The following is a 19544-nucleotide window of genomic DNA, read 5'->3' as shown; positions in this document are numbered from 1 at the left end:
TCTGTAGTGTAAAGCGCTTTGGAGTCCTTACTCTGAGAGGCGCTATACAAGTGCGGGTCATTTATCATTTATCGAGTAGACTATAGTGCGTGAGATTCCCTGTGGTTAGCATTAGCTTCCTCTAGTGTTTTACAATTAGTGTGATAGGAGTGTATGAGCAGATGCAAAGGTGAGGATCTACTGTCAGATAGTTTGGCAGAGGAAGAGGTGGGGCTAATTTGCATCATCATGTCAAATCAGGCAAAAGTATTTACATACATGTTATCTATTTTAAGTTATGATTTGATTATTTTTCTCCAAAATATTTTTATACATGATGACCTGTTACGGTTTTGTTTAATTGAACAACCAACCATGTGTCACTTTGGACACGATTACATAAAAAAAAGCACAAATAATCAACTCAAGATGGAAAGATTGAGCCAAAATTCCAACGACAAAGAGCAGAAAGTCAGTGCAGCCTCGTGTCTTTGGCCCCTGGTGGATACTAATGTTCCCCGCTAAATCTGTTCAGCCACTCTGATTGGCTAGCTAGGCTGCTTTCAATCCAGATGTTCACGGATTGGATTATGGTATTATCACTTGTGTTGCTGAACTGGAGTATTGCTTTTCTGCTCTCTCCTTTAATCATGCAGATGCTTTTGGAGTTACTCGTAGACATTTCTTTCTTCTTTGAGGACTAGATGATTATTTTGCAGGTGTCCTCTTGTTAGAATGATAAATGGCTAAAAAGTTATACCGTTTCTCAATAAGGTGATGCTAATGCCTCTTTTGGCTGAGCACTGAAAAGGAATGAATGAATGGTTGCAGGAGATTGGAGGAGAGGCCACATACCATAATTAAAACTATCCCTTAAGCTGAGGTGTTGCCAGGCAGTGTGACTCCTGCACACACAGGTCCAGTCTCATATTAATGTTGTTTACATGTAATCAAATGTAGCATTTTTTTAATATGTCAGCAACGTTTGGCAACGTGTCAGAAGTAATCCGAGCAGCGGGTTTCTAATGTGTGTTTGTTCACTTGCAAATTCATTAATACAGACCAGAGTCCCGGTTGGACAGTATCTCAGCAGGTTTCCATGGTTACCGCCTCACCGTCATCATCACCCTATCAGATATTTTGTTTAGTTGCTTTGCAAAGTAAGGAAGCAGCATCAGATCAGCACTCTTGTTTATTCATCATGAAGAGGCTGGAGCAGCTCCTCTGATCTCCACCAAAAACGCTGCTTTGATGTAAGAAGAAGTCGTCACGCACTCCGGTTCCCAGCAGGACTCATCACTGCATGTTGATCTTCCAACATCTCGTGCAGATTCCCTGCGTGTATGAGAACATTCGAGTTACCATCATTTGCATGAGAGGTGGCTCGTGCTTCTTAGGTTCAGGTTAAAAGAGTTTGCATTTGTTTTTTGTTTATTTTTTGCCTGTGTGAGAGGGGATGTGTGTGTTTTTGCATATTTGTGTAGCCGTGGAGTACCATGTGCTGTTTGGAGCAGCACTTTTACATGTGTGTGTGTGTGTGTGTGTGTGTGTGTGTGTGTGTGTGTGTGTGTGTGTGTGTGTGTGTGTGTGTGTGTGTGTGTGTGTGTGTGTGTGTGTGTGTGTTTCTAGGCAGGTAGGTTTAGGTGACATTGTTTAATTGGTATGGCTTGGCTTAGGGGGAATTTGAGAAACCTATTTTTTCTGTTTCATTTATTTAGCAATTTTTCTAAATACGGTAAACATCAATCCTATTGAAGTAAGTTGTTCAGTAATATTTTTGATATTATACAAAAACACTTTCGTAATAGAACAGTTTATTTATTATGATTATGATTATTATTATTGTTGTTGTTGTTGTTGTTATTTTTATAATAATAATATTAATAGTAATCATCATCATCATCATCATCATCATCATTATTATTATTATTATTATGGTGATTATGATGAATGATGATGATTATTATTATTATTATTATTATTATTATTATTATTATGGTGATTATGATGATTATTATTATTATGATGATTATTATTATTATTATTATTATTATTATTATTATTACTGTAGTTGTTACTATTATTTATTTTTTAATTATTCCTGACTCTAACCCGGCTCGTCATCTTAGACATATGTGCTCCTGTTTCGTTGCCTGAGCTAGCCAAACTAGTTAACTCTATGAAGACCTCTGCATGCCCCCTTAACATGTTAAGCCTGATTCATGCTTCTCCGTCAGCTCCAACAGGGAGAGACGCGCACGGAGCTGTTTAGCCCTCATACTTTTCCGTCTCCTGGGGAGCATTGCAAAGCAATTCCTCGCCAGGACAACAGAGGGCGCTGTTCTGTGGTGTCCCGTCATGTATCCGGTCCACAATAGTGTGTGTATATTGTGATTTTGGAATATGAGAGACTTTTTAACATGGTCAAATTTGTCTCTCATTCTCCTCCACCTCTTTATGCGCTCGCCACCTCTAAACCCACGTTTACTGTCATTTCCGTCCACAAATAAAATACTTGCTGCGTATCTTTTCACTCCTCCAGTCACGGGGGAAATAAATGTTCATATTTTCAGAGTTTTGTCGCGAGGATTTCTTCAACCTTCTCCGTGTCTGCCACTAGTTATACTCTGCTCTCTTTATGTTTTTGAGGGCGCAATGGCGGCAGTGTAGACGACAGCGGTACCCTGACCAATCACAAGCTTGCATTCTCCGTCTCAACGGACAGATTTTGGGCTCGACTCCGTCAGTCCTTGCAGGGCTCTCCAGCAGGCCCGCAAGGATGGATAATAGCGTTGCGTGTCTCCGCACTGACGCAGACGCAGAAGCATGAATCAGGCTTTACCCTCATCTTTGTTTAAAAATGTTTTTCAGTCCATCGGTCCCAGCGGGTTCTTTATAATTAATGCTTCTCTGGTTTCTGGTCGGGTCTCTGCTTACTTTAAAGAGTAACTAAACCCCAAAATAACATTTTTTTGCTAATTGATTGTATGATTGGGTCTTTACCAAAGCAATCTTTCTGTTTCTGTGCATGTTTTTGACATGTTCTGGAACTGTTGACAGTCCTGGACCCCCCCCCCCCCCCCATGCACCTTGGGGGGTTCCAGGACTCTAGAAGGCGCTATATCAAATACAGGCCATTTACCATGTTTGTGTAAACTTGATTAAATCTAGAATCTAGGTCTAAAAATGTCTTAGTGCTGTCACCTGTGACAGAAGAGTGGCTACTGCATTTTAAATTTATGATTGACTGGGGCTGGTACAATTTCACCTCATAAGTACAGTCTCCTCCCACTCCCCCTCCCTACCAGGATGGAAATTCCCCACACTTGGCCATGCTATTCTGTGCCTCCTGGCAACGCCCACTTTCCTAGCATTTTTCAAATCTTGACTTGGGGTGGAGTTACATTTTCTGATGGGGTGTGTTCCCTCTTTAAGAACGCTGTAATCCACCCACTCGACCCAGTCAGGTTTTCGTAGAGCTCATTCTACTGAAACAGCTCCTCTTGGAGTCTCTAATGACCTTCTGACTCACAGTGATGCAGGGGACTGTTTTGTTCTGGGCCTGCTGGACCTGACTGCAGCCTTTGACACTGTTGCGCACCACCTGCTACTGGAGAGGCTGAGAGACTGGGTAGGCCTATCAGGATCTGCTCTGGAGTGGTTCTCGTCTTATCTTTCTGAGTGCTCCTTCTCTGTGGCCATCTCCAAGTTTTGGTCCTCCACCACCTCCCTTACCCATAGCGTTCCACAAGGTTCTCTGCTGGGGCCTCTACTCTTCCTCCTCTATCTGCTTCCTCTTCAGCACATCCTGAGATCTTTTAAAGGAATCTTGAACCATCTTTATGCAGATGACATCCAACTGTATGTTTCCTTTAAGCCCCATGAGATGTCTAAGCTGCAGCTGTTACACACCTGCTTAGACTCTATTAAAACCTGGATGGCTGGGAGCTTTCTTCAGCTGAATGAAGATAAGACTGAGATCCTCATCTGTGCCCCAGACAAGCTGGTTCCCAAAGTCAGAGACTCTCTTGGTCAGCTTGCTTCTCACACCAAACCCTTCGACAGGAATCATGGTGTGGCCTTTGACCCAGCTCTCACCCTGGATTCTCATGTCAGTTCTCTTGTTCGCTCTTCCTTCTTCCATCTCAGGAACATTGCTAAGCTGAGTCCCATTCTGTCCCTCTCTGAACTTGAGACTGTTATCCACACCTTCATCTCCTCACGCTTAGACTACTGTAGCTCTCTTTTCACGTGTCTGAGCAGAACCTCCCTGAACCGTCTACAGGTGGTTCAGAATGCCTGTGCTCGGCTTCTGACTAAGTCTTCCAAACACACCCACATCACCCCGCTTCTCCTCCAGCTTCATTAGCTGCCAGTCAACTTCAGGGTTCATTTCAAGATCCTGGTTCTGGTCTACAGGGCCTTACATGGACAAGCACCATCTTACATTGGTGATCTTCTTAGTCCCTACACCCCCAGCAGGTCCCTGAGGTCCAGTGATCAAAGCCTACTGGTTGTGCAGCACCAGGCTAAAGACCAAAGGTGACAGATCATTTGCTGCTGTGGCCCCCAGACTCTGGAACTCTCTCCCCCTGAGCCTGAGTTCAGTGGACTCAGTGGTCTCCTTTAAAAAGCAGCTGAAAACTCACCTGTTCAAGCTGGCTTTTGCGTGACCTTTGTCACCACTCTCTTCTTATTCTGCTCTTTCTTCTTATTCCACCTTTCCAGGGATCTGCTGAATTCCCTCGTTCCTATTCTTTTTCTCTCTCCCTTTCCTTACATTTTTTAATCAGCTGGATGATAAATGAAACACACTCAGTCACCTGAAAAGAAAGCACCTGTGTGTTTAGAAGCTTCCAAACACTCGTGGAAGTTGGCTGTGCTGCAGATTGTATCACTGTTTTACCCCCTACCCCTAATGTGGCTTTAGCTGCGTCAGCTGTGGCTAAGTTTCACTAGCATTGCTGACACACAAGGAAAGTCTAACCTGTAAAGTTTCTGGGCAGAGGCCAGTGGAGGTCTGGGTGGAAGGCTCTCAGGTAGAGAGAGCTGCTGGGAGATTAGGTCTGTTTGTAATCCACAGCCACAGCACAGTTTAGGGATTTACTTAGTTTAATCAGAACTGATTCTTTCTATTCTGAAATGTAGTCGGTGTTTGGAAGCCAAGCCAGCCTCTGGATTGTGTGTAAGCAGCATCAAAATCCAAAACACTGGAATCGTGATGGGACTGAGTATTGTAATATCATCATACTTATAGTAATGTTGGATTGCTGTGTGGGTATTTGAGTTATAAAAAGGACCAAATATTAAGTTGGAGATGAGTGATACTTGAAACCTAAATCTCTATATCCCCTTATCCCCATTATCTGTTTATTTATGGAGTTGATTGCAGTTATTTTGCTCATAAATGTTATTATGAAATTTGACAGTAACATAAAGCAGTTTCCTGCTCCTCCGCCCCACTGGTTGAAAGTGGAGTTACAACTTGTAAACAAACCTGCTACAGTCTGCTATAGCTAGCGCTATCAACGAGCTAACACTAACATGAGCCAACAAAGACTAAAATAAACCAACTGTGACAACACTTAACAGAAGCTAGTGAAATAGAAGGATCCTTATTCTCAATGCGATGTCCAACTAGTGGTCAAAAAAGCTCAGGAGCGCCTCCAATTCCTAGCCTAGTGAACTAGACCAAATTCTTGCTTTGCAAAGTTTGGTCTAGGCACGCTCCATTGGAATCTCCGCAGCTCCTACCAGGACTCTGGCTAGCCAATCACAGCTCTCTAGAGGGGTTTCAAACACATAAAGAGCTGTGATTGGTCCATAATGGTGGGCCAATCATAGTGCTCTATCTGCTTAGTGAACAAATCACAGAGCTTTATCCGCTTTGTGGGCCAATCAGGGCACTCTATATGCCTGGTGGGTGGGATGATGCAACAGAGTGAAACAAGAGTATGTCACATTCATTGTCCAGTGGAATGCGGAGATCATTTGAAAGACAACGGTAGAACCCGCCCCACAATCGATAGCCGTCAATGGAGCGTTGCCTTACTAAATAATACATTTATTTAGTCTGGCTTGCCAGGCTATCCAATTCCTTCACCACCTTAGAAATCAATTTGTAAGTGGTTAATCAATTTCCCTCTGGGATTACTAAAGTCTTTTTGAATTGAATTGAACAACCAGAGCACCAGCCCCCATGATGACCACTGCCAAAATGCGTGTGGCACCAGCCAAAGCATTCTGGACAACTGCCTCACTGCGTGGTACGGAAGCTGCACTGCATCCTGTCAGAAGTCCATGCAGTGCAAAGAGAGAGTTGCTGAAAAGATCATTGGTGCCCCCCTTCCCTCCCTACAGGACATGTAACTAACCAGCAGGACTTGCAAGGCAATTAGCATTGTGGGTAGTGTTGTCAAAAAAATCGATACCTAGAAATAAATCGATGCTAAAAGTGGTATCTAAATTAGATATTCCATCCCTGTGGTATCGATATTATGGACTATTATACACAGCCTTCTTCAAGTACACCGACACGCACGACAGCAAGATGCCGTAAAGCAACCTCCGCCTCCCAGACAAACAGAAGAAGAAGACGCCGCATGGCTACATTGCAATTTCCCACGCAAGTTGTCTCCGATCCAAGTTTTGTCTGCCAAATAAATAAACAAAAACGTAAACAGCGAATTTGGGAGGCGTTTCACAGCCCAACTTAATTAGCATACCAAGTCCGACACGTAGTTGTATATTCACGCTTATGTGCTGAAAGGAAACTCCCGTTTATTGCAACCCGGACTTAATTTCTAGCATGCAGTACGTTTGTTTACTCACGCTGACAACTTTGGTGCTACTTGGATTCCCCGGGGTATTTAGAGCCATCGGCGAATCGCCATCAGTGTATATCTATATAACGGGTGCAGACGGGCACCCGTGGCGCAGCCTCGAAATAAGACCTTATCTGCACCAAAACATCTTCATGTCGAAAGGTTTTGTTAGGAATCATTAACATGATTCCCCTGTTCGTTTGGAGCGAGTCTGGGATTTCTAGGCGTGAACAGACTAGCCGCGGCTAATCTAACTGGCGCTTTTAATGACGTCACTGCCGTGCGCCAATCTGTTTTTATTAAGATTACTGGTAGATGTACCTTTGTCCTACTGTGGAGAAATTCGTTTTCTCCCTTTATTGACCAACAGAGTTGTTCAAAAGTACAGAACAAAACATATGGCATTACATCTTATGACAAAAATGCTACTTAAACAGAGTTTAAGCAGCAAAACGTCACTCTGCAAATATTGTATATATATATATATATATATATATATATATATATATATATATAGTGAGACAATTCATGATTTAAAGTGTTAACTTTCGCCAGTTTTTGTATGCACGTTTTAAAAAATGCTGATACTTGAAAGGTTTAAGCACTTTACACACTTAATTATAAACATTTAATTTTTGCAATATAAACTGAGGAATGTTATTTTTTGAATAAACTTGTTCAATAAATTGGTGTTTTTAAATAGTATCGAAATCGAGTATCGAGTTTTTTTTTCCAGTATCAAATCGAGTTTGAAATTTTAGTATCGTGACAACCCTAATTGTGGGTGACTCCAGCCTTTGATTCTGGAATGCCTTTTCTCATCGTTGTTTCGTAACTGGCCTTCACACGGTCTTCGAAGAATGCAGCCCCTGAATATGAGCACAGCCTTATATTAACTATTGTTTGTCTTCGTCTTCGTCTTCGTCTTCCTCCGCTTATCCGGGTCCGGGTCGCGGGGGCAGCATCCCAATTAGGGAGCTCCAGGCCGTCCTCTCCCCGGCCTTGTCCACCAGCTCCTCCGGCAGGACCCCAAGGCGTTCCTGGACCAGATTGGAGATGTAACCTCTCCAACGTGTCCTGGGTCGACCCGGGGGCCTTCTGCCGGCAGGACATGCCCGAAACACCTCCCCGGGGAGGCGTCCAGGAGGCATCCTGACCAGATGCCCAAACCACCTCAACTGGCTCCTTTCGATCCGGAGGAGCAGCGGTTCTACTCCGAGTCCCTCCCGAATGTCCGAGCTCCTCACCCTATCTCTAAGGCTGAGCCCGGCCACCCTACGGAGGAAACTCATTTCGGCCGCTTGTATCCGCGATCTCGTTCTTTGGTCATTACCCAAAGCTCATGACCATAGGTGAGGATTGGGACGTAGATTGACCGGTAAATCGAGAGCCTGGCTTTCTGGCTCAGCTCCCTCTTCCCCACGACAGATCGGCTCAGCGTCCGCATCACTGCAGACGCCGAACCAATCCGCCTGTCGATCTCCCGATCCCTCCTACCCTCACTCGTGAACAAGACCCCGAGATACTTAAACTCCTCCACTTGAGGTAGGACCTCTCCCCCGACCCGGAGGTGGCAAGCCACCCTTTTCCGGTCGAGAACCATGGTCTCAGATTTGGAGGTGCTGATCCTCATCCCAGCCGCTTCACATTCGGCCGCGAACCTACCCAGCAAGAGCTGAAGGTCAGAGCTGGATGAAGCTAGGAGGACCACATCATCCGCAAAAAGCAGAGACGAGATTCTCCTGCCACCAAACTTGACACACTCCACACCACGGCTGCGTCTAGAAATTCTGTCCATAAAAGTGATGAACAGAACCGGTGACAAAGGGCAGCCCTGGCGGAGTCCAACCCTCACTGGGAACAGGTCCGACTTACTACCGGCTATGCGGACCAAACTCACGCTCCTCTGGTAAAGGGACTGAATGGCCCTTAACAGAAAGCCACCCACCCCATACTCCTGGAGCATCCCCCACAGGGTGCCCCTGGGGACACGGTCATAAGCCTTCTCCAAATCCACAAAGCACATGTGGATTGGTTGGGCAAACTCCCATGCCCCCTCCATCACCCTTGCAAGGGTATAGAGCTGGTCCACAGTTCCACGGCCAGGACGAAAACCACATTGCTCCTCCTCTATCTGAGATTCAACTATCGATCGGACCCTCCTCTCCAGTACCTTGGCGTAGACCTTTCCAGGGAGGCTGAGGAGTGTGATCCCCCTATAGTTGGAACACACCCTCAGGTCACCCTTCTTAAAGATGGGGACCACCACCCCGGTCTGCCACTCCCTAGGAACTGCCCCCGATGACCACGCAATGTTGTAGAGACGTGTCAACCATGACAGCCCTACAACATCCATAGCCTTGAGATACCCAGGACGAACCTCATCCGCCCCCGGGGCTCCGCCGCTGTGTAGTTGTTTGACTACCTCAGCAACTTCTGCCCCCGAGATCGGACAGTCCATCCCCAGGCCTCCCAGCTCTGGTTCCTCCTCGGAATGCGCATTGGTGGGATTGAGGAGCTCCTCAAAGTATTCCTTCCACCATCCGACTATAGCCTCAGTTGACGTCAGCAGCTCCCCATCCCCACTGTAAACAGTGTGAGCGAGTTGCTGCCTTCCTCTCCTGAGGCGCCGGACAGTTTGCCAGAACCTCTTTGGAGCCGATCGATAGTCTTTCTCCATGGCCTCACCAAACTCCTCCCACGCCCGAGATTTTGCCTCGGCAACTGCCACTGCTGCACCCCGCTTGCCTATCCGGTACCTGTCTGCTGCCTCCGGAGACCCACAGACCAGCCACGCCCTGTAGGCCTCCTTCTTCAGCCTGACGGCTCCCCGAACCTCTGGTGTCCACCAGCGGGTACGGGGGTTGCCACCACGACTGGCACCGGCCACCTTACGACCACAGCTAGCAACAGCCGCCTCGACAATCGCAGAGTGGAACAAGGCCCACTCGGACTCAATGTCCCCCACTGCTCTCGGGACGTGGTCAAAGCTCTGCCGGAGGTGGGAGTTGAAGACCGTCTTGACAGGTTCTTCTGCCAGGTGTTCCCAGCAGACCCTCACTATGCGTTTGGGTCTGCCAGGTCTACGCGGCATGTTCCCTTGCCATCTGATTCAACTCACCACCAGGTGGTGATCAGTTGACAGCTCCGCCCCTCTCTTCACTCGGGTGTCCAAAACATACGGCCGCAGGTCAGATGATACGACTACAAAATCTATCATCGACCTGTGACCTAGGCTGCCCTGGTACCAAGTGTACCGGTGGGCATCCTTATGTTCGAACATGGTGTTCGTTATGGCCAAACTGCGGCTTGCACAGAAGTCCAATAATGAAACACCGCTCGAGTTCAGATTAGGTGGGCCGTTCCTCCCAATCACACCCCTCCAGGTCAAGCTGTCATTGCCCACGTGAGCATTGAAGTCCCCCAGCAGGACAATGGAGTCCCCTGATGGAGCACTATCTAGCACTCGTCCCAGGGACTCCAAAAAGGGTGGGTACTCTGAACTGATATTTGGCCCATAAGCACAAACAACAGTCAGGACCCGTTCCCCGACCCGAAGGCGCAAGGAAGCTACCCTCTTGTCCCCCGGGGTAAACCCCAACACACAGGCAGAGAGTCTCGGGGCTAACAAAAAGCCAACCCCAGCCCTCCGCCTCTCACCCGGAGCAACTCCAGCAAAGTAGAGTGTCCAACCCCTCTCCAGGTCTCGGGTTCCAGAGCCAATGCAATGTGTCGAGGTGAGTCCGACTATATCTAGCCGGTACCGCTCAACCTCTGCCACAAGCTCCGGCTCCTTCCCCGCCAGCGAGGTGACGTTCCATGTCCCAAAAACTAGTTTTCTTGTCCGGGGATTGGACCGCCAAGGCTCCCGCCTTGGTCTGCCACCCGATTCGCATTGCACCGGACCCTTCATGTTCCTCCTGCGGGTGGTGGGTCCACAGTTGGACAAGCCCATGTATCCGGTTCGGGCTGGGCACGGCCGGGCCCCATGGGTGAAAGCCCGGCCACCAGGCGCTCGCTCACGGGCCCCAACCCCAGGCCTGGCTCCAGGGTGGGACCCCGGTAACCCTCCGGGCCGGGTACTCCGACTCTTCGTTTTATCCGCCATGAAAGATCCTTCGAACTATTGTTTGTGTTTCAGTCAAATGCTTCCCCCTTTAGCTGCATGTTTTCTCTTCTTTTACCTTCTTTTCAACTAAGCTAATGCTCAATTCAGGAAGATGCCAATGTTGAACTGATTCTCATAGCATTTCTGCAAAGAGAAATGAGTTGCAAACATACTGAGGAGTCGATGATGTTCTGTAGCTTTAAATTTGCTTTTGGTAAATTATATTGAATCTTTCACATGTATGCAGATGTATTCCCATCACGTAGCACATTAGCTTTTTGCTTCTGCATTTAGCGTATCTTGTAACAACCATCTTGTCTCCCATTTATAACCTAATTTGCAGTAGCATTTGTCCCCCACCTTCACTGCCCCCAATAATACCCACACGGTGAGCAAGGAGTAATTCCAGAATAAAGTCATAACTAGTTTTTACTGGCATTAGACACGCCAGAGTAATTCTGAATTAGCAGCAGCCAGGATTTTAATAACAAGCATGCATCCGTTTATGGTAAGCTGTGTGCTAGTTTGTGCAACTGCTTTGGAACTGGGATTTTTCTTCATATTTTTTGTCTTAATAGAAGGAAAAAATGTAATTTCTAATAAAAGGCAATGTGTTTGTGAAAGACTATGAGCATATTTTGAGTTGCTAAATTGGACATTTTTGACAAAGCGTGTATATGCACCAATTACAAAAGCTGGGACCAACATGAGCGTGATTGAGAAGAAAAGAGAAGGAACTGAAAAGGCTAAGTGAGTAGCTCTAATAGGCTAGAGCTTGGGGAGTGATGGACTCAAGCTTCACTCCAGGGATTCTGCTCACACAGATCACAAAATCAGACATGCAAAATACAAATGCACGCTCCTGCTTTTCAGCGGGAGGCTGAGGATTGGGTAACCTTAAAATGGGATGCACCATGCTGCACAAGAAACTGCGGTTTTAAATTTAACCCTACAGTTAAATTAGAGAGGCTGAAATGCATACTTCAGCCGTTCTAAAGGTCTAAGAGTGTTCAGAGGGGCCGTTTGTCATGGTCTTGTTCCCCCTCTAAATCTGTCAGTCTCCTTTGCCTTTTTTGTCCAATTTCCAACTAATATCTCAAATGCTCTTGTGCAAGAAAAGTGCATCAGCCACACTCAGTTCCAAACACTTCTTCACACTTCTCACAGTAATGAAACAACAGTGGATTGCACACATCATCCCTCACACCGAGCTTCGCCCGTGCCCAGATTGTCTCTTAGTCTTTATTTTGCATTTATGCCAGCAGCTTGGAGAACCTTTGTTGTCGGACTCATCTGACGACCTGCCAGCGTGCACGGATGTGAACAGGTGTTGCTTTATATTCAGAAACAGAGGAGGCTGCTGTCTGGTTGAAAGTTTTTGAAACCTGAAACTTTTCCAAAGGTCGACCGTGGGCTCGCGTTTTTCTGTCGCTCTGATTTTTGTTTTGAATCTGATCAATGGTTCACTTCATCATTTGTGCAGGGAATCTGATTATTTCTGTTGCATGATTCAAAAAGCGATTTTTTAAATGCTTAACATGGTCGCACGACCAAACCAAAGCAACAGAGAATTATGATGGACCGTTTGAAGCTTTATTTTACGCATGCAACTCTCATGCAACCTTTGTGTTCGACACATCCGAGTGAGCCGATAGGAGTTTGTGCACTGAGGAACATGATGCAAGTTTTTGTTTAAACTGTGCACATGCAACACGTGAAAAGAACGATTATTTTCATTCCTCCCTTCCTTTCTTTCCACATGTCTGTTTTCTCACCTTCCATTTCACCCTCTTGTCCCAACGCACTATCACACCTCTACACCCATCATTTTCTGCCTGTCACCTCCCACCACCAGACGTCCTGTCTGAGAACAGCCTGCACCACTTCATCTGACTTTACTGAAATCCCTGGGCTTGGCCCACGGGCAAGCTCTACGCAGTCATGCCTTCTTTTCACTCTGCAGCACATTTCACAAAATTCAGAAATAGAGGGTGCATGCATCCCTCCAGCTGCATGTGTGGCAAGTCCAGAGCAGACATGTCGATAGTGTGATGTAACCAGTATGCCTGTAGACTGGGCCGCCTTTGAGCTGCACCAGTCTCCAGAGGCGCGTCACACTCTGTGACGGTTATAAATTCACAAATGTGGACATTTTTCTTGTTTTATCTTCAGCTGCTGCCAAACGGATGCGCTCAGTGCAAGAGTGCAAGAGACTTATTTCTAGGTCCGCTCATACATTTTAATATTTCACTGTCAAAAACAGGACGTCCCATACTGCTCGGACAGAGGAGGGGAGGGGAGGGGATGTGGGCGGATGAGGACCAGAGTCAGTGTGAAGCAGGATTGGAAAAGGAAACAAGAGCATTGATTGAAAGAAAGAAGTAATGTGGAAGGGAAGAGGGATGAGCTGGGTTAATCAGGGCAGCAGCTGTCAATACTGACACTGATGCTTGAATTTTTGCATCTGGATCCTTTCGTTCTTGCTGCGTTGCTCCCCATCTACTCAGAGAACTCATCTTTTTAAATTATTATGTTTTTTGTTGTTTTTTGAAGGATTTTGGCATGAAGACAGGAGCAAAGCTTCCCCCAGATTTTGAGCATTTGCATGTTCACATTATCTCTGAGTGCAGTTTTCAGCTGATTTGTTAAGCTGGTTACCTCTGGCCTCTCACTGTCTTACCAATGCACTTTAGCGGCACTAATGCTAAGCTCAGATTGATCCCAAGCCTTGGTTTTTGGACTTCTGAGCATTTTACAGAAGGTAGATTTTCTTTCCACTGCAACCATTCCACAGCCATTAATTTAAATTTTTTTAATGCTATTTTCTTTTCAGTTTTTATACTTTAATCTACAGTCTCAAAGACCAATTTGTAAATTGTATTAATCTATTATTGGTCTAATTCTTTTTTTGTCCTATGAGATATTTTAGAGCTGATAAATCACATCGTGACAAGTGTGAATAACAGCCTATTTGTGCATTTTTGGCCATTCGGGTCAGGATTTGGACTTGAGATGGAAACAGGAAAGGAATTGTATTTATCCAAATAGGATGGACTGAGTGGTACAATTCAGAGACGAGAAAAGAGAGTAAGAAAGAAGCAATTGTGTCCGTCCTGCTGATGGCAAAGTGTCATAAATGAATGTGGTGGGATGCGAAGTCATCATCAAAATGAAAGGTTCCGATGTGAATATCTGTGTGCATGTGTTTGAAAAGAGAGGCCGTTTTCTTACATCATTTTGATTTCTTTCGTTCCCAGGACGGCCCACGCCAGGACAAAAAGCGAGGCTGCTGAGCAGGCTGCGATCTCCGCTCTGCACGAGTCTGAAATTGCCAGAGCAGTTGCCCGAGAGCTTTCACCTAACTTCTACCAACCAGGTAACTTTCAGCACCAAACCTTCGTGCACAACATGTCACAAGTAACTTGTCATCCAGCAAAAGGCTAAAATCGCATCAGTACATCGCTGGGGGCAGAGAGGCCCAGACCTCCCCCTCCCCAGCCACTCGAGCCAGCTTCTACAGGGGAATCCCAAGTCGTTCCCAGGCCAGCTGAGAAACATAGTCCCTCCAGCGTGTCCTGAATCAGTAAAAGCTGGAGATCATGTTCTGATGAAGCTAACAGGACCACATCATCTGCAAAAAGCAGAGACTCGATCTTTAGGTCACCAAAATGGATCCCCTCAACATACTTGGCTGCACCTAGAAATCCTGTCCATAAAAGTTATTAACAGGATTGGTGACAAAGGGCAGCCTTGGCGGAGTCCATCTCTCACCAGAAATGAGCCAAACCTACTGCCGACAATGCGGACCAAGCTCTGACACCGGTCATACAAGGACCTAACATCCTGCAACAAATGGCCTGGTACTCCATACGCCTGGACTACCCACCCCCCACCCCCCACCCCCACCCCACACACACACACACACACACACACACACACACACACACACACACAGGGGGGAAAGCTGGTGGCTTTAAAAAAATAATAACAATAATTTCATCGTAGTTCATGTGAATGCTCTTTTTAAAACCTTCACACAGTCATGAGTTCTACATTACTGTGGTATTTCACCAGGATTACTTTAATATTCCTGCCAGATTTATAGGGAGTAGGCTGCACAGGAAATCCTGCAAAGCTACACTTTTGCTAGTTGCAAATAATCACATATGGAAGTTTTATTTTAGTTTAGTTTTGGTAAGAAGTAATCGATGTTTCTGCAGGCTGAGGCTATCTGCAACAACAACACAGTAGCTTTAAGCTGCAGGTGCATGCTGGGGTTAAGGAGGTCAGTGAAACATTATTCTTCACTTGTAGCTAAATTAGTCTCAGCATTGGCCTTAGCAGTGCTTGCGCAAATGTTACACAATGTTCCAGGTATTTCAGACATGGATAACCCAGAGATGGAGTTGCAGTCTTTAGCCTGTTTTTATACATTTGTAAATGAGTGATTCACATCGAACTCATGTATTTATCGAGTCCCTCCTTTACAGGATCCCTATTTTAAGGCTTTAACACCTACAAGCCTCCATTTTGTCCATGAAAACGAGTGATTAGCAAACAAGGGGGATGTTGAGTGTGAATAAAGATGTTTGCACATTAGAGCTGTTCACACTGATTCTAAGTTATTAATGAGCTTGTATTTGGTGCACAAATAAGGAGATTGGTGCTTCAGTTCTGGGATTGAACACTGGAGACGCCAGGGACAATTTGTGATGCCATAATGGAGGGCTTGTGTTTGCTTTAAACAGACGACTGTATTCTGAATGGAGGCTTTTTTTTTTTCATTTAAAGGCCCGTTGTAGTGAAATACTTGATCAACTCCCCAAGAAAGCATGCAGTTTTGGTCGTTCTGTACTTTAAGTAGTGATGGAGGAAACCTTTAAGCAGTTAGTTTAAATCTTCTGTTTTGAATTTAGACCTTTTAGGACATTTTTCTATCACATTATCCCCAAATACCAAGAAATAGGCTTTTATTTTTGAGTTTAAAAAGAATTAATTGAACTAATTCAATATTGACTTCACTTCTGATTAGTAATTGTGCAGTTCAGAGGTGTCTAAAGGGTAATTCACAAGTCTTTCATGGATCTCAAATTCAATTTGTTTGGCTGTTGACTGACTTCAAGAATGGTCCAAGACTTCTAAACAATGTTTTAACATCATATAGCTATAAATAAATTGTGAAGATTTAAAAAAATGAGAAAAAAAATTAACAAAGTAGTTCTCTCACATTTGTCTAAAAATCTCCCCCATTAACACGTTTTGGACTGAAAGCAACTGTTGGATCGTCCGGTTGTCGGTCTCGCCAAACCACCGCACTTCCCTGGGACCTCCATCCATTAATTGCGTAATTAGCAACAGAACACCACTGGTGTGAAAGGTTCTTCGCTCAATAACATCTGAGAAGCAGAAACAGCCGGCTGCTGTAACTTCAACTTTATGACAACCTACCAGAGTCCCAAAATAAAAACACCATTAGAAGTCACGGACATCAAAAGACGTTTGGACCTAGAAAATGGCAACTGGTGTTTAGCTCTATCTCGTTTCATCCAGCATCGTGGGTTTCTGGCGTCGACAGGGAAAATACCCGAGGGGCGGGGTGAGTGATCCATGACCATGTTTGTGCTTAACCCTTTGGTGCATAATGGTCACTACAGTGGACAGGTACTCAAAATTGTTACTTATTAATTTTTGCTATTAAGCACAGCTGTTGAAGACTTCATTGCATTTGAGCCCCTCCATTTGGACTTCAGTTCATCAAGCCAACATATTTACAAGTTCAGACTGCACGCTGTCCTCTGAGGTGGACATGTAATAAATTATTAGTAAATAATTAAATGTTACAAAAAATGTTTGTTGAAATTTATTTCATTCACACCTAAAGATGAATGAAAAAAAAAGTTTTAAAAAAAATCATGGTTGAAGATTTCATAATTCATGCATCAAAGGGTTAACACCTAGCTTGTTTTCAGATTTGTTATTTACAGCTTTAAAGGGATAATGTGTAGTTTTTATCGTTAATCTCTGGAAATATCCATCAAAAAGTTGTTTAAAGTGAATTAAACGATGCCTAGTTGTTGAGAAATATTGGCAGCTTCTTAACACATAACCATAAAAATCAGGGCTACATTACATGGGAGCGGGTCTGAGGGTGTTTCTCAATGTCAAGGCGCCTGGCCTTGCGAGGCGATGTCTTGCGAGGCCAGGCGCTTTACTTATGAGGACACTGTCATTCCTTGGTCAAAGAAAACGGTTAAATGGAACAGACTTGCATCACATGACCCCGGCTTCCACGGCGGTCACGTAACGTCACGTGACACGGGAGATAACGTTATATTTTATACGTATTAGTTTCAATATAAATGTATAACAATCCTTTTACCTTTTAAATTGTGTATATGTTTATTAATTAATAAATATAAGTGAGTTACTGCCCGCTAGCCACTGAAGCTGCAACTACAGAGCAACTAATCAACCATAGATAACTTCTTTGGATCTAAAAAAAAAACATTTTTAATTGACTTACTTTTAAACTTGAAATTTGTCCCCAAAGTAGCTGCCGGCTTCTGATCCGCCATTCTTTTGAAAATACAGCGGTGTATTCTGGGTAATTTTTGACCAAGGCTAGGCTACAAGACACCTCCCGTGTATCCTCGCTCCGCTAGCTAAACGGCTAACAAACGATGAACACACGCCTCGGTAGAACATGAACATTGGAACACGTCTTGGCGGCTCCCAATGACGTATCTTCTAGGCAACCGGGGCTGGGCCAAGACATCAAGGCAAGGTTCCTTGCCATTGAGAAACACCCCAAGTCTCTGGGCGACACCATATTAGATGCCATGTTTCCTTCTATGGGAGCCCTTGAGGGCAAAATGCGTTTACTTGATTTGTAACAAGCGGTTACTACACTTTCACCATTCGTAACATTTTTTTTTACACATTTACCTCTTTACTCATTGTCACTGATGAAAGGGAGTCTAATGTGCTTGTCATTTTGCCAAAGTTTGCACTCCCTATAGCTTTTTGACCCTAATGGGCATCCGTTGGTAAGGTCTTACTCCTACACAAAAATGCAGCTTGCTTGCAACAATTTAGGTATCTACTGCCCCTTTTCACCAGGAAAAATACACACTGTCACTTTAAAAAAAATTTAGTCAGTATCTGTAGAATAACATCAATTCAGTTACAGTTACTTTAGAAACAACAGCTTTTCAATTAATTCCAAAATAACAGTATTTTGCCAAAAAATAAAATAAAAAGCATTATTTGAGTTATTTTTTCTCTGTGACTACATGAAAACATTTGTCTCAGCATCTCTTTTGAGATGAATGCATTTACATGATTTGGTTCTACATTTGCATTAGGCTAAATCATCACAAAAAAAATCATCAAATGCTTAGGCTCCACCCTCAGCAAGGGGGCTAAAAGGGGAGCCAAGTTTGCTGTTAGGGTGGCACTGGCCCACCTTAGACCTCTTCTAGAACCACCCCTGACTATACAGCCACTTGTTAATCAACTGTTGTACTGCTACACCTAAATTTACCAAATTTTCTATTTTATTCTATTTCTAACCAAAAAAAAAAAAGAAGATAAATTAAAAAATATGTAGCTGATGCAAAAAAAAGTTGTGTTATTTTTGGCAGGTTTTAAAAAATTAAGGAATTAAATCATTTTTACATTATTTGTAAACAATAATGATAATAATAATAATAATACTTGTGGGCCAGTTTGGCAATTTTAATCAGAGTTTGAAAAAGTTTATTTTTTGCTTTGTTTATTTTTATTTGGCTTGTAAGATCTATGCTATCTGTCTCTTCCACTTGCTGTTATATATTTAGGCCTGTGAGCAAGCAACTTTGTGTCCAGTGCCAAAAGCGACAATAAAATAGTAGGTGACAAACAGATCGACAATGGGATCCATTCAAGCATGTCGCCCAAAGGGCCGGCCAGGGCCGGAGACGTCCCGCGGCTTGTTTGTGTTGTGGAAAACAGTGGTCATGCCTGGCAAGCTGAGTGTTCTCCAGGTTTGTGTGTACTTGTGTGCTCAAAGTGTCCTTGCCTTATAAGTCAGATCATGAATGAGAGAGCGGCCGACGTCATAACAAAGTGTAGTTCCAGGATGACAACTGAGCCGGAACGTTTAAATATTCGGGTTACGTAAGCTTGTCCGTTAAGTCTGACCCAAAGCCCAACAGGCACCTGCAATGGCCACAACTATTCAAAAAATGCTAATTTGTTTTGGTTGGTTTTTCCAGGTATTCAGATTCAGCTGAGAATTAGTGTTTGGTTCATAGTTGATATTTTCAGAGACGTCTGTGTGTGTACAGTTTCCCCAATGATCTGGGTCAAATATCTGTATATTCTCATAGAAAACATGCATTAGTTTGTGATCAGTACATTTTAGTGAAATCAATTTAGATAATGTTCCCAAAACTAATCTGCTTTGCTTCCTTAAGCTTCTAATAAACTCTTGCTGGGTTAGATTTAGGGGTCTCAACCCCTCGTTGTTTGTAATTAGCATTTCAGACTCGTAGCAGATTATCACCAAGATTAAGTGTGTGCTACAAAAAGGGAGAGATTGCCAAAGCGACCAGAACCCTGACCTTTACGATCAATTCACACACAGAACCCCG

General features: G+C 44.4%; 1 protein-coding gene and 1 long non-coding RNA gene across 2 annotated transcripts in view; one reads left to right on the top strand and one right to left on the bottom strand.

The window, feature by feature from the left end:
- The window catches only part of jph1a (junctophilin 1a), a 52130-nt gene that overhangs the window by 21735 nt on the left and 10851 nt on the right, over positions 1-19544 (top strand). The window contains exon 4 of the mRNA XM_015955285.3: positions 14169-14287. Coding sequence (XP_015810771.1) covers positions 14169-14287 — 119 coding nt within the window. The remainder of the gene's footprint in view (positions 1-14168; positions 14288-19544) is intronic.
- LOC129167095 (uncharacterized) lies at positions 1154-14317 on the bottom strand. Its single transcript, XR_011521104.1, has 2 exons — positions 14143-14317; positions 1154-1314 (listed from the first exon to the last, which is right to left on the bottom strand). It is a non-coding gene; the product is annotated as an uncharacterized lncRNA (long non-coding RNA).

The sequence above is a fragment of the Nothobranchius furzeri genome, chromosome 7 (assembly GCF_043380555.1).
Source record: "Nothobranchius furzeri strain GRZ-AD chromosome 7, NfurGRZ-RIMD1, whole genome shotgun sequence".
Classification (NCBI taxonomy): Eukaryota; Metazoa; Chordata; class Actinopteri; order Cyprinodontiformes; family Nothobranchiidae; genus Nothobranchius; species Nothobranchius furzeri.
This window is presented reverse-complemented; position numbering and strand designations above follow the sequence as displayed.